Source organism: Brachyistius frenatus, unplaced genomic scaffold (genome assembly GCF_029030835.1).
Source record: "Brachyistius frenatus isolate BFR_SWC_R1_liver_20210118 unplaced genomic scaffold, ASM2903083v1 Contig_11, whole genome shotgun sequence".
NCBI classification, from domain to species: domain Eukaryota; kingdom Metazoa; phylum Chordata; class Actinopteri; family Embiotocidae; genus Brachyistius; species Brachyistius frenatus.
In genome coordinates, this window is record NW_027210610.1 from 1,074,103 (window position 1) to 1,087,452 (window position 13,350).

At 41.8% G+C, this 13,350-nt stretch overlaps 1 protein-coding gene across 4 annotated transcripts; it reads right to left on the minus strand.

Annotated features, from left to right (window-relative positions):
- Window positions 1-581: 581 nt before the first annotated feature.
- Window positions 582-11,489, minus strand: bhlha15 (basic helix-loop-helix family, member a15). 4 transcript variants are annotated; one of them, XM_069691350.1, is made up of 7 exons: window positions 11,297-11,489; window positions 11,063-11,162; window positions 7,968-8,697; window positions 7,685-7,766; window positions 6,064-6,247; window positions 3,377-3,416; window positions 1,761-1,811 (listed from the first exon to the last, which is right to left on the minus strand). In XM_069691350.1, the coding sequence occupies exons 1-5, from the start codon at window positions 11,319-11,321 to the stop codon at window positions 6,072-6,074; spliced, it is 1,113 nt and encodes a 370-aa protein (XP_069547451.1). In that variant the 5' UTR covers window positions 11,322-11,489; the 3' UTR covers window positions 1,761-1,811; window positions 3,377-3,416; window positions 6,064-6,071. The 4 variants fall into 4 exon arrangements, with proteins under 4 accessions (XP_069547453.1, XP_069547454.1, XP_069547451.1 ...); XM_069691352.1 differs by lacking the exon at window positions 3,377-3,416 and having other exon boundaries at window positions 582-1,811; XM_069691351.1 differs by lacking the exons at window positions 1,761-1,811; window positions 3,377-3,416 and adding an exon at window positions 4,508-5,729.
- Between the last annotated feature and the right edge of the window lie 1,861 nt (window positions 11,490-13,350).

The window sequence follows — 13,350 nt, forward strand, 5'->3', positions numbered from 1 at the left end:
TGTAAAAGTTTTGTGGTTGAAATGCTAAAACTGAAGCTTCTTCTTTCTCAAGAGGAGGGTTTGCGTTTGCTTGTTGTCTACTTCCTTTGGCCTGATGGTGGTAGAATGACTGCGCGGAAGACAAACACACAAAAACACTCTATTTTGTTATAAATCTGTAATATATTGGTATTATAGTTAGTATTGTGGTTGTTGTAATGATTAAAAGATGGAAAGAAATTTTGACCGAGGGGATTCATTCAAAGAAGTTCAGCTTTTGTTGAAGTAAACCACACGTACTGATGAATAGGATCATTTCAGGCATTTATTTATCTGAATGGCTGCTTAAATGCACCCATAAATCTGCTGAACCGTTTGTAAAGTGTACAGAGATCTGTCTGTATCATCTGTGAATAATGAACACCACACTATGTTACTGTGGTGTTTGTGGTTACAAATCGGTGCTAGTTAACATTGTGGAGTCCATTTCTGCATGATTTAAAAAACAAAAACTGTCCATGTCAATAAATAAATGTGTTTATTGATAACAACTCCTCAAGTAGTTTCTGTTCTGGTGTTTTTCAGTAAAATGTCCTGCCTCGAGACATGTGGAAACACACAACAAAAAGTAAATAACACACTGGAAACTACAGTTTTGTGGCAGAAGGAGACAAACGAGCAAACACGCCGTCCTGCTGCTGCGACGCTTCAGTTTTCAGGCTCGACTCTTCTGTCTTCTCCTGGACACGACGGTTATGACTCGAGGCTACTCGAGGCAGCGTTCTCAACAGAAAACACACAAGCAGATCACAAGATAGCACAAAAGAGAACAAGTCCCTTCCTCCGGCTTAAACCATAGCGCACAAGAAATAAAAAATAAAATAAAAAAGAAGAGTGGCAGAAGATCAGCCCTTCTCTGAGTACAACAAGTCTTTTCATAACCAGTCTTCTTCGTGAATGCTCCTCAGATCATTCCATGACTTCTAGACAGCGCACCTCTTGGTATGTGTTCAAGCATTACTGTCAGAGGTCTGTGATGTGGAGCAGCACGCAGTTCCTACAGGAAACACCGCTGAACAGATCCCAGAGCAGCGTGATAGTAGGAAGGTGGATATTGTTTGGGATTCGTCCCTTTACCCACATGCCTTGGAGACCGTCCTCCTCGGTGGCTTTCTCCGAACCACCTCACACTCTGACTGTTAGCTGCGCTGGCCGAAGCTCTGCATGTGGGTGAGGTACTGGGCGAGGCCGTCCTCCCCGTCCTCCTCCAGGTGCTGTTGGTAGCACTGGAGCAGCTTGGCAGCGCTGGCTTCTGAGGGGACCCCACCCGCGGGCAGGCAGGCCCCCGACATGTCCACAATGATGCTGGTCAACGATTTGATGTAATTCTTAGCCAGCGTCAGCGTCTCGATCTTGGACAGCTTCTTGTCCATCTTGACGTGCGGGATGGCCTCGCGCAACGCTTGGAAGGCGTTGTTGAGTTTGTGCATGCGCTGGCGTTCCCGCTCGTTGCTCTCCAGGCGCCGGACACTGCGTTCTTTGGTGGAGCCGTGCTGCCTGCGCCGCCGGCCTCCGCCCGCCCCTCCTCCTTGCCTCTTCCTGTTCCCGCTCCTCAGGGATCCCCTCCAGGAGCCACCGATCCGGACCGAGTCCTCTGAGCCCTCCTGCTCGCTGGAGCCAGGTTCTGGTTCTGTGTCTGGTTCTAGTTCCGGCTCCGGGTCGGACCAGGTCCCCCTGGATGGTTTCACAGCCTTCCTTTTGGACCTCATCCTGCGGCCTCTCTTCACCTCTCAGTCTCTCTAAAACTATAGATTGTCACAGCTCCAAAAATCCTGGAAGACAAGACAGGATGTTAAGTAGAAGAAGAAAAGATATAAATATATATATATATATATATATAAAAAAGAGACATTTTAATATGAATTTTAAGTAGTTTCTTCTCAGTCAGTCACTAATCCCCAGTTGCTGACTCAGCCTGCCTCCAACTCAAACAGCCCTACATCCTGTTGTATCTAATCAGACTGGTGCAGTGTGAAAACTCCATGATGTTGGGCTGTTAATCTAAGTCTCTTATCCCTACGCTTCTCCGATAATGCCCATTTCAAGGTTACACTCACAAAAACCCAGAGACCAGCCGGCTCTCACCTACAGCTCTTTAACTTCACTTTAACCAGTAAATGAGCTGCCTTCAAACACAGGGACTTATTTATCAGCACAAAAACGTTCATATATGCTGTAGCTTTAGTTGTGAATTCACACGCAATGGAAATGTCTTTAAATATAAAATAAAAATAAAAAATCACCACATAAAGCCTCTCCATCACCCTCCTCTCTGTATTTTCCTCACCTCACTTTAATTACCTCGGTGGCAGTATCCTAGAGTTGTACCCGATACGAGATGAACAGCCAAAAGTCCAATTCACACACGAATGAAAGCCTTACCTCTGAAGTTTAAGTCAAATGTTCCTGAGTGTTTACAGAAAAAGCGTCTGCACGCAGCGGGTCATCGTGAAGCACCGTTGAGTCAGTTAAAGTGCAGCAGACAGAGCGGCAGCGCGTCGCCGTGCAGACCTCACGCAGACATCTGTCACATGTGTGCTACCTGTTGCTGCTGCTCATGTACACGTCTCGCTGCTCAGCCAATCGGAGAGCACCGCCCACTCCCTCCAGCTCTGCCCCCCCCCCCTCCTCCTCCTCCCGCCCCACCACCCCCCCAGCCCTGCTGCTGCCGTACATTACAACATCAGCACTGCAAGAACTACACTGTCTTATATCTTATTTATACCTGCATCTCCTAACAGTGTGACATTGTTATACTATTAATACGTCTTTTTAATAGGGGCGGACATATATGTTGCTGTTTTATATATTTGTGTAGTTCAATCTATGTCAATGCATTGTGTTTTGTTTATAGGCCCATATGAAATATTATTCTAAAAAGTTATAGTAGTCTACACAACTATTAAATTCTTGCTAAGGTACAACATTTCCTTCTGACATACAAAAATAAAACTCCATGGATTAAATATGTTTGTTTTGGGGTTTTTTTTGCATTTACTTGATCCCATTAGTCTTGGTCTACAACTATTCCACATTTATAGTTGATGGGTAAAAATGCCAAGGGTTTGTAAAGGCTTCAAACAAAAACCATCGGTAGCATGGATGACACAACTGATCACCAATTTAAAAAAAAATACAATAATTAAAAAACATTATACCCATTTGTTTCATACTTAAAATATGTGCCACTTTATCACTATGAAACCTTCTCTAATGTAAACCATTATTTTTGTCATATTCTTCAGCTAAATGCAAGGGAACCTTTGGCCTCTATGCTCAGCTGCAGATTAGTCAGTTTGTTCAAACAATTAACATGATTTCAATAGAGGATAATCACCTTCCACTGCTTCATTTGAATACAGTCCTGCAGGCGACACCTGAATGTACAGAAGCAGATCACAATATTGACTTTTTTACCAGACAAACTGCTTTAAAACTCTTTTAAACTGAATTACGTCTGTAATGAGAGCGTAACATAGAGCACACTGGTGGACAACCTCAAACTTTTAAACCATCGTGCAGTCAAAGAGTGGTGGAACAGATTAATGACCCTGTGTGAATAATCACTCTCCCACCTTGTGCCCACGTGAATGTGTGATCTGCAGTAACCACTCCGCATGTTTGACCTGCAGCCCAACACAACTGTTGGCAGTTGGGATTATTACTTGTCCTACTGTAAACAACGAACAGGGTCGTGTCAGACATGCTGACCATCTAGTAGACAAATAACGTCTCACGGTGTATTTTTCACAGTGTGGCAATCAGAGATTTCATACAGTCCACTGGAACTTTCCCAACTTTCATGGGACAGTTTTCCAAAAATGTTCCCAGACTCATGATCTGTGCTTTCAGATTTCAACTTCATAAAGTTCCGCTTCATTCAAATTTGATGAGCATTCACTTCTTACATTTGCTTCCTATCAATTAAAATCTGATTAAATTAAATTAATTTCTTCCTACCTGGACATGTTTTAGAATTGTAGGAAAATCCAAAGGATTAAACAATTTATAAAAGTAGGTATACCATGTAAATAGATCTTCTTCCTCTGTCTACCATTTTGATTTTAATTTTCTACAATCTGACTGTTATCTATTATTATAGGTTAACTTTTCTAACATGTTCCAGGAATCCAGTTTAGACAACCAACAGCTGCTGTTGGTGAGTGAAGGAATGAAATTTGATGGTGTGATTAGCTCAGTTAGCTCGTCAGCTAGCCACCTACCCAAACGAGGCAATTTTATGTCGCCAGCAAACAAAACAGGATCACTAACCTTGTTTTGACAATTTTAAACAGGTTTTTATTGTATCTTGAGCTAACGACAACACAAATTGTACAGAAAAACATTTTAAAGGGTATTAATGTGTGGTTTTGCTGTGCCTTTTTTTCTGCTACTGTGGTTACTCAAAATGGAAACAAGCAAGGTATAATGTGAGCTCGAGGCTTAACTGTCTGGCTTTTTTAGCTACAGTGACTCACTATCGCCTCCTAATGTACAAAATGTTATTACAAGATGGTACTTAAATATGTTACGCCCCTGTAAAGGAAACCAAACACTTGTAAACGTCAAAGAAACCCACATACAGACAATAATAGCAACCAACGTTATGGTAATTAACAAACAGGACATGATCTTAAAGCATTTTGTGAAACTGTGTTGGCATATCACAAACACAATAATGTGCAGGTGTGACGCTCCCAGGTCTTACAAGCAATCACCTCTAGCTTTTGGTTTTCATGTCCTTGAACAGTGTGTGTGTGTGTGTGTGTGTGTGTGTGTGTGTGTGTGTGTGTGTGTGTGTGTGTGTGTGTGTGTGTGTGTGTGTGTGTGTGTGTGTGTGTGTGTGCGTGTGTACTTGTATTACTCATGTTGTGGGAACTTAAATCTATTTACTCAGCCACATTATGGGGGCTCGCCTCCTTTTTGGGAACAAAAAACTAAATCATTACATTTTAGGGCGAAGACTTGTAGTGATGGGAACAAGACTGTGTGTGTGTGTGTGTGTGTGTGTGTGTGTGTGTGTGTGTGTGTGTGTGTGTGTGTGTGTGTGTGTGTGTGTGTGTGTGTGTGTGTGTGTGTGTGTGTGTGTGTGTGTGTGTGTGTGTGTGTGTGAACACTAAGACTGGTCCTGCCAGGTTTCCTTTCCTCCTCAGGTACATTGTATCTAATCAACCAAACCTCGCTGATGCTGGCTCTGTGGAAACATTATCTATTACTTTTAGTTTGCTCAGTTTCTGCCTCCACTGGCCCTAAGGCTTACACTGTTTATTTTGTCGCAGCTGCTGATAAATTCAGAACTGAATACACTTCAGTAATGAGGCAAGCAAACAGGGCCTCCACAAGCGTGCTCTGTTTGAGCAAAACAAACTGTATAAACAACATATACTCCTTGTATTTTGACACCAAACTGGAATTACTTGTAAAATCATTCAACAGAAAGTCAGTTCATAATGCTCATTGTAAGTTGACAACTCTTGTGTTTCTGTTTCATTGCCCAGGTCCAAGGACACAACCTGGCATAAAGACTAGCTTCCAAAAGTGGTTTGAAGCTGGAAAGGCACCAAGCCTGTTTTTTTTTTTTTCTTCATATCATTGCCGGCGATCGTGTCATACCAACTACTGTGAAAGCTGAATGCACTGTCACACAGTCCTGCCTGGCTGTGATGTCATGAACATCAAGTGCTTTGAATCTATTTGGAGAGGAGCGAGAGAGAGAGAAAAAAAGAGCCATTAAAATCCCTGAGTCATCATAAAAAGGGGGGGGGGGAAGTGGGGAGATGAGTTAGAGGTGAAGAGGACGAGATCTGGACGATTAGTCAGTTTTTCCATTAGGCCAAGGCTGGCTGTCTGAAAGGAAAACAAGTGTGGATGTCACATTAGGCCATGGTGACAGTGGGATGGCCTTTTGGCTGAAGGCAGACTTTGTGATAGAGAGACTGCATTTGACCGTTTAAAAAAAAAAAAAAAAAAAAAAAAAAACTCCCCTACTGCTCAGTACGTGTGTGTTTTGTGTGTGTCACTCACCGTTTATCTCACAGCTCAAGGTCTGACTCGGTGACATAGGTGAGGACCAGGCAGGTTTGAGACAGACAGCCGCGCTGCCGAGCGCTGCAGCTCTGTGCTGGCAGGGAGAGCTGCTGAGGGCGGCTGGTACACTGGAAACGGTAGCTCTTCTCCAAAGCTGAGAAGTCATCCTCCCACTCCAGGCCTGCGGGCAAAACCAACCACACACACACACACACACACACACACACACACACACACACACACACACACACACACACACACACACACATACACACACACACACACACACACACACACACACACAATTAGTCATGATGAGCTGCTAATTGCCTGCAGCGTCTGGGTTCAGCAGCACAGGTAAACATTAAAGTTTGCTAACCTCTGTAAAGTCCCGCCCTGATCTTGTTGCATTGTCATACTAGTTTAAAGTAGATAATGTCAAAGTGAGACACGAACTGTTTGGTCTATAGTGTGAAATATTGTGTTATTTATCAATAAATGACCAAATAATTAGTTTTTGTAACATTGATTCAACTTAAATGGTACAGACAAAAAAATATCTCAAACTAGTGACGTCTTTTTAAAATGATTCATTATTGCTACGACAAACTATAACGTTCATTATTAGTAAAATGTGCTGAAAATATAAAAAGTAACAAATGCGTGATTCAACCCGGTGTAACGCCAATATGTGTAATAAGCCAGTCAGTCCACTGGAGGGTGTCAGCGTCACGTTTTGCCTTATCAACGCGTGGCATGGACACTATTAGGTCAGGGCACCAAATAAATCCCAGCGTTAGGGTGAGGAATTTATTATGGTTCGGGTTAAATGCTACACAGGGGAAATTTGGTTTGGTTTAGGTGTCAAAGCTATTTGGTTCGCGTCAGGAAAAGATCATCGTTTGTGTTTAAATAGGTAATATTTACATTGCGTAAGTTACTTAACATACTTTAGTTAAATGTGTTACATATAAGAAATCCACACTGACATTTGCCTTTTTTTGGGCTCAAACTCCAGTCGTCCAGGTTTAATCTCATAATTCATCACACAACCTCCTTCTTTGACCTTAATCATACAGGTGTGTATTTTTCACGCCTTAATAGGCGAGGCAAAACGTGAATCTAGTAGTAACCTCTAGTGGACCGACGGGTGTATTACATGTTTTGCCGGGATACTAAACTGCTGCGTGGTTTTTATGTTATCATATTGCGCTATGATACCATCACTTGTGCATTAATGTGTAAACAGCATTTTACTGTTGAAGATAGATCTTATCTTAGGTATTTTGTGTCGTATTGGACACGTTGGCATCTTAGTTTCTGAGCATATTGTATGTTTTCCATGGGCAAATTTTTTTTTTTTGCAAAGTAACAAGAGACTCAATAAATACAGTACATTCAAGTACACAGTACAATATTTTTCAAATATTTGTGGTGAAGTAACTGCATGAAGTGGCATAGATGGAAATAAGTACAATACACGTACCTTAGACTTCTATTCTGTAGCTACTTCCCCCCAATGAAAAATTGTCAGCAGTAATGAAGTAAATAAGTGCATGCAATTTGTAGTTAATGGGAAACAACGTAAAATCAAAGGTTTGTTTCCTTAAAATTTTACCACTGTCTTCTGATGTGAAATCTGGATGACTGCTTGGCAGAGATGTGTAGGGCTCAGAGTGCAGCTCCAGCGTGGGACTCTCCTATAAGAGTTAACAGTGAACTGTGAGCGGTTAATGCCCGGAAACAGAGGAGCTTCTTTACCTCCGTCTGTATTACTAAAATGAAAGATTAGAATCTAAATATAATTATCGACACTATTTCATAAAGACTTCGTTGCCCCAGCTTAATAAATGCATAAATCTCATCAAGTCAGAGAATAAAATAGAAGAAGAAATCAGTACCTGGTCAAACAGGTAGACCATGACATCATCATCGAAGGACACGCTCTTCCTCATTTTCCTATTCCTGTCCCTTCCAGATGATTCTCCAGGATGATTGTGGTTTTCACAGGATTTCAGAGGACTTCTGTGGCTCCCTGTATTTAAATTGTCTCTGCTTTTACTCTGGTTGTCCTCAGAGCTGATGTCAGGACCGGGGGGCCACTGGGAAATGGAGTTTTTTAAATCAACTGACGTATTGTTGTTGTCACTGATGTGACAACCAGTGTACCCCATGAATGTCCGACAATCCTGAGAGGAGTAAATGTCCCTAAAAATGTGTGCGGGTGTACAGTCATCACAGAAAATGATTAACTTATTGTGGGGATCCATTGTGATTGCATTCTGTTGGCTCACCACATTTAGATTCCTTGTTATCCAGCCAATAATGTCCCGCATGTTTAAAATAAGTCTCGTCCGAGTGGCCTCTTTGGGGAAATCTGAAACAAAAGGATCTAGAGAATTAAATATTGAGTGGTCGATAGGTTCCTTCAGGAGACAACAGTGTTGAGGAGAGAGAGAGAAGGATGACGACTTCGTTACGGAGCTTGATGTGTGGTCAGTGTTCGTCCATGATTCAAGGGCAGCACTTCCTCTTTGATCAACGACACAGAGGCAGGGGCCCGGCTGCCGCTCCTCATCAGCCTGTCTCATCTGACCGGAAGATATCCACAACTGGAGCTCTTCATCATCCCTGTATGAACGATTTAGAGATTTACTTACTGAGACTGTGGTATTTAATGTGGTCCTGTTGACCATGCTATAATCAAGAAGCTATGTTTTTATATTTTGGAGCCATTTTGTACTATTGATTTCAGTATAAAAGAAGCACCAGCACTGAGATCTTAAAAGGAAAATACAGTCTTATGTTTGTAATATCCTATTGAGTTCACACTCACCAAGTCACTCAAATTTAATAATGTAGTCTTAAAATTATTTGCAAGCAAATTGGAAAATGGGAAAATGATTACTCAGACTGTGACAATGTTGCGTTAATCATTACTGCTCCCAACTAAGATATTAAACTGTAGAGGCCCTTACTATTCCCATTCAATACTCAAATCAGCAGCCTGTTGCACATTTAACATAATGAGTCACTATAGAAAAGTTTTTAAAAAAGAAAATCCAACACTCTATTTCACTAATTTTAATGTTTGGTGCAGTCTGGCAGCCAAATTTGTTTTACCAGCAGGAGAGAGGCAATATTGAGCTCTACTAGCTTTGCTTGTCAAGCGACCAGTAAGACAGAGTGGTTATCTGCCAATATATTTTTTGTAAATGAGAGTTTTAAATTTAAAAGGAGAAGTGATAATTTACAGTGAATGACAGACTAAGCGGTCACCCCAGTATCACACCAAAGAGTGTAACACATCTGTCAGTCAGCTGGAGTAACTGGTCAGGGTCACATTTTACCTCGCCTTTGCATCAAAACTACACATATGTATGACTAGCTGGTTAAGGAAGCCCTGTGACAAACAACAAAGAGTGATAAAGTCCGTGAAGATTGGAGGTTAGGGGTGGTTGGATGGAAAAAACGCAGGACGAGACGAGAAATTTTTACTATACATAAGTTACTTACATAATCTATTTAATTTACATTACATAGGCTACGTTAAGTAACTTGCATGACCTAATGTTAGGTGTAGTAACCTGATTTACATCAGTTATTTTGTTTATATTTTCTCCATGTTAAATGTGTGAATTGTTGGCGTGTCTGTTTTAATCGACAGGCCTGTGGTGCAGTCAGGTTTTAGGTGTCGGTGGGCGGCCATAGTGTCCTCGGGTTCCCAATCAGATCGAGTCAGATCCACCACTCACTCCTCCCTAGCTTGTCCAGATATGGTCATTTCTGGTTTCTAAATAGCAACATGGCCACGGCCAAAATACCAAACCCGAGGCTTCAGAACAGCAGTTCAAACCAGTGGATGGCGTTACGCTGCTAGGTTTTAACCCAAAACACAATCTTTTCCAAAACCAAATTATATGGTTTTTGGTACCTAAACCTAAGGCAGCGTTCTTCTCAGTTTAGGCGAAGCAAAACATGAGACTGATACAGAGCCCTCTAGTGAATTGATGGGTGTAATACATGCTTTGGTGGGATACCAGGTTTAAGTGGCATGTATAGATAGAAATACACATTTTGTTTTCCCTATAGATAACAGTGTTGATGGCACATACACTGCTGATATACATGAGGTTTACATTTTAAACTATCATTCTCAATATTGGCAGTAGCTTGCATGTTTAAGGTGACTGATAAAATGCCTGATGTTGTGTGAATGAAGCCGATCATATTTGAGTGATATTCTGGGCTCTGAAACAATACGACAACTGTTCAACACAATTCAACAAAACTAAAGTTGATATGCAGGCTTTGTTTAAAGAGGATCTCATCTCATGTCTCCTCTGAATATAATTCTTATCAATGTCTGCTTGTCATATTACATTTTTAGAGTTGCAGTGCAGACGGACCCTCTGAGCCTGTTAATAACAGGATGTACTGAAACTGACTTGTCAGCCTTTGTCCATTGGATAAAACAGTGCACACAAATGCACGCATGCATACAAACACATACATTATTTGGCCACTCACTCCAGAGCCTGAATAAATATCAGAGCCCATCCGTCTGCGGAGACAAAGACGCAATAGGAAACTTTGGCTGCTCTGCAGTAACCAAGCAACCCCTGGATGAGTGACTCAGGAAAGGAAGAGAGGAGCTGACTCACAGCTGCTGTGACGTAAAGGATGTAAAAAAGGACACACACAACTGTACGGTCTCACACACACACACACACACACACACACACACACACACACACACACACACACACACACACACACACACACACACACACACGTATATGCAGTAGGCCGTAAAGCCTGTAATCTGCCCTGTTTCTGGTAAATTAACACCTAACTGTGTAACAGGTGGAGGGGTGGAGGGACTCAGGACAGACTCTTTTCCAAACAGCCAACCCACAAACACACACCTTGAAGTCCCACCACTAACAGAACACAAACATGCCACCAGTTACTGTAATAAGACTGTAAATAGTACCTTTTCTTTATTCCTTTGTCACTGCATCTCTTTTTAGAAAGCCAGTTCAAACCATCCACTGAAATGACCAGCGTAGCTCCACCCCTGAAGTACATCAACTCTAAAAATAAAGAGAAGAACCTGCTTATCAATTCGTTGCTTCAAAATCTTGCTGCATCATGACACTGCAAAATGCGTTGCAACACCACCACTCAGCATCCACCGCGCACGGCAGCGGCTTGTTTCTTTTCCTACCTTGCATCCTGTGAGCCTCAGTCATTCCCCTCTGCTTTTTACTGCACAACAGAAAGCTGATCAAGGTTCACAGGCAAGAGACCGGCTGAACGTATGGAGGGAGAGGAGACGGAGAGATGCACAGAGAAGAGGGTGGGGGGGTCAGGAGGGACAGAAACCAGCTAGAACAGAGGAGGTTTGGTAAGGTGGGGGGAGAGAGTTAGGAGGGGGAAGCGGGGGGGAGGGGTGAAAGGAGAGTGGATGATGAAGAAGGTGAGGGAGAAGAGCAGATGTGAGGACAGAGAGAGGACAAAAAGCTCACATGTACAGTACAGTGGAGTCCCTGGAGGCTTCTGGCCTTTCTGCAGCAGAGTGAAAGCTGGAGATCGATAATTTATCCGCTCTAATGTAACACAGCTGCCTCGCTGATGGAGAACAGCAGCAGTGCGGATCAGAGACTTGCAATATAGTAAATTATTACATGACATTATTCCAAACTTTCACATGTAAACTATGTTAAAGAGCGGCACGGGGAGCGGTGAAAATCATCTTAATCCTTTTACCACATTGGTGCTGTGTTCATTAGTGCTAAAAAATAATGCTTTAAACATGGCAAAATTGATTCTGTTGTAAAATTACACACTTATGCCATGAAGTTATAATTATAGATATAGAATGGATGATAATTAATGGGTAAAATGGATTAATATATAAACTGCTGCTTGGAAATGCATGAAAAAATAGTATTACACTCTTCCAGCCAATGCTGTTGGAGACAGATTTAAAGGAATACACTCTTTTTATTAATGCACTCAAACCACTTGTTATTGATATTAAAGTATCTCTCTGTAATTTTTACACATAAAAGTCAGTTTACTCTTCACTGGGGGTATTACTCATCCAGTGAACAGTTGTATTATGTTTTTGCTGCTTAATACTTCAAGCTTTATTTAATGTTTTGAATTAAATTCATAGCTTTGACAACATTTTTAAAACGCCTACAGCAATACAAATTGTGGGCGAATAAAAAAATGGTTTAGGTGCATTATGGGAAATGAGGATCTAGTGTTTTAGCATAATTTTGGAAACAAGATGTCAGAAAGATATATCAGCCTCTGTTGCTTTCAATTTAACTTTAAAAAAAATCTTTTTGAAGATTTCTCTCTTGTGAGAAACGTATTTGGAAGTGCAGCACTTCATCGTTTCACCCCTTTAACCACTTTTACATAGTAAACTGCACAGCTCTTGTCTTAGGAGTGAGCATTAGCGCTCTCTAGTGGATAAGAGCAGAATAGCAGGCAGCTTGACCTATTATGTACATGTTTTAGCTGCCACTGATGCTGTAGGCTAATACAACTTATTTATAAAAAGGGTTATTACTGATGGTGCTGCTGGATCACTGCCATAGATAATAATACTGCAGCTATTGCCACTATCCCCACCGCTACTGTACAAGCTGCTTCCTTCTTCTACTGATTTCACTTTTCATTATCGTCATGCATCTTTCAAACTCTGACATTTGTTAGGAGTTTCCTGCTGATTTAGTCCTCCCCCTGGCAACAAAATCACTGATGCTGGAGTTCCACTTTACACACCCAGACAGCATCAGGATGTTGTTTCCAGGAAGCAACAAGGTCACCATGCAGTCCATCTCTGGTTCTCAAGAGGGGAGGGAAGAGAGGGCTGCCAAAGATACAAAAAAAACCCCAAAAAAACCAGATGTGAAAAGAGACAACGAGATGGACTGATGGTGTTTCTGTTCAGAATTCCTTCCTTCCTCCTTTCCGTTCACTTCATCCCAGTAGAGCCGTCCTCCTTCCAGGCATTTTGTCACAAATCCACCCATTGAACCAAGTCAGGTCAGCCAGGGCACCCTGAATGCTTACAGTAGAGTTTCAGTCCAGTCAACGTTTTTTTTTCCCCCACCGGCTGTAGCGGTGCATATGAGGAGCTTAAAGCCTTTTCACTGACACAAAATGCTCCATTTCATATTCTATTTTCACATTGAACAAATGATTGATGTGTCCTGCCTGAATTTCTCATAATCTGATGTGTCAACATCTTCTGCCTCCCGT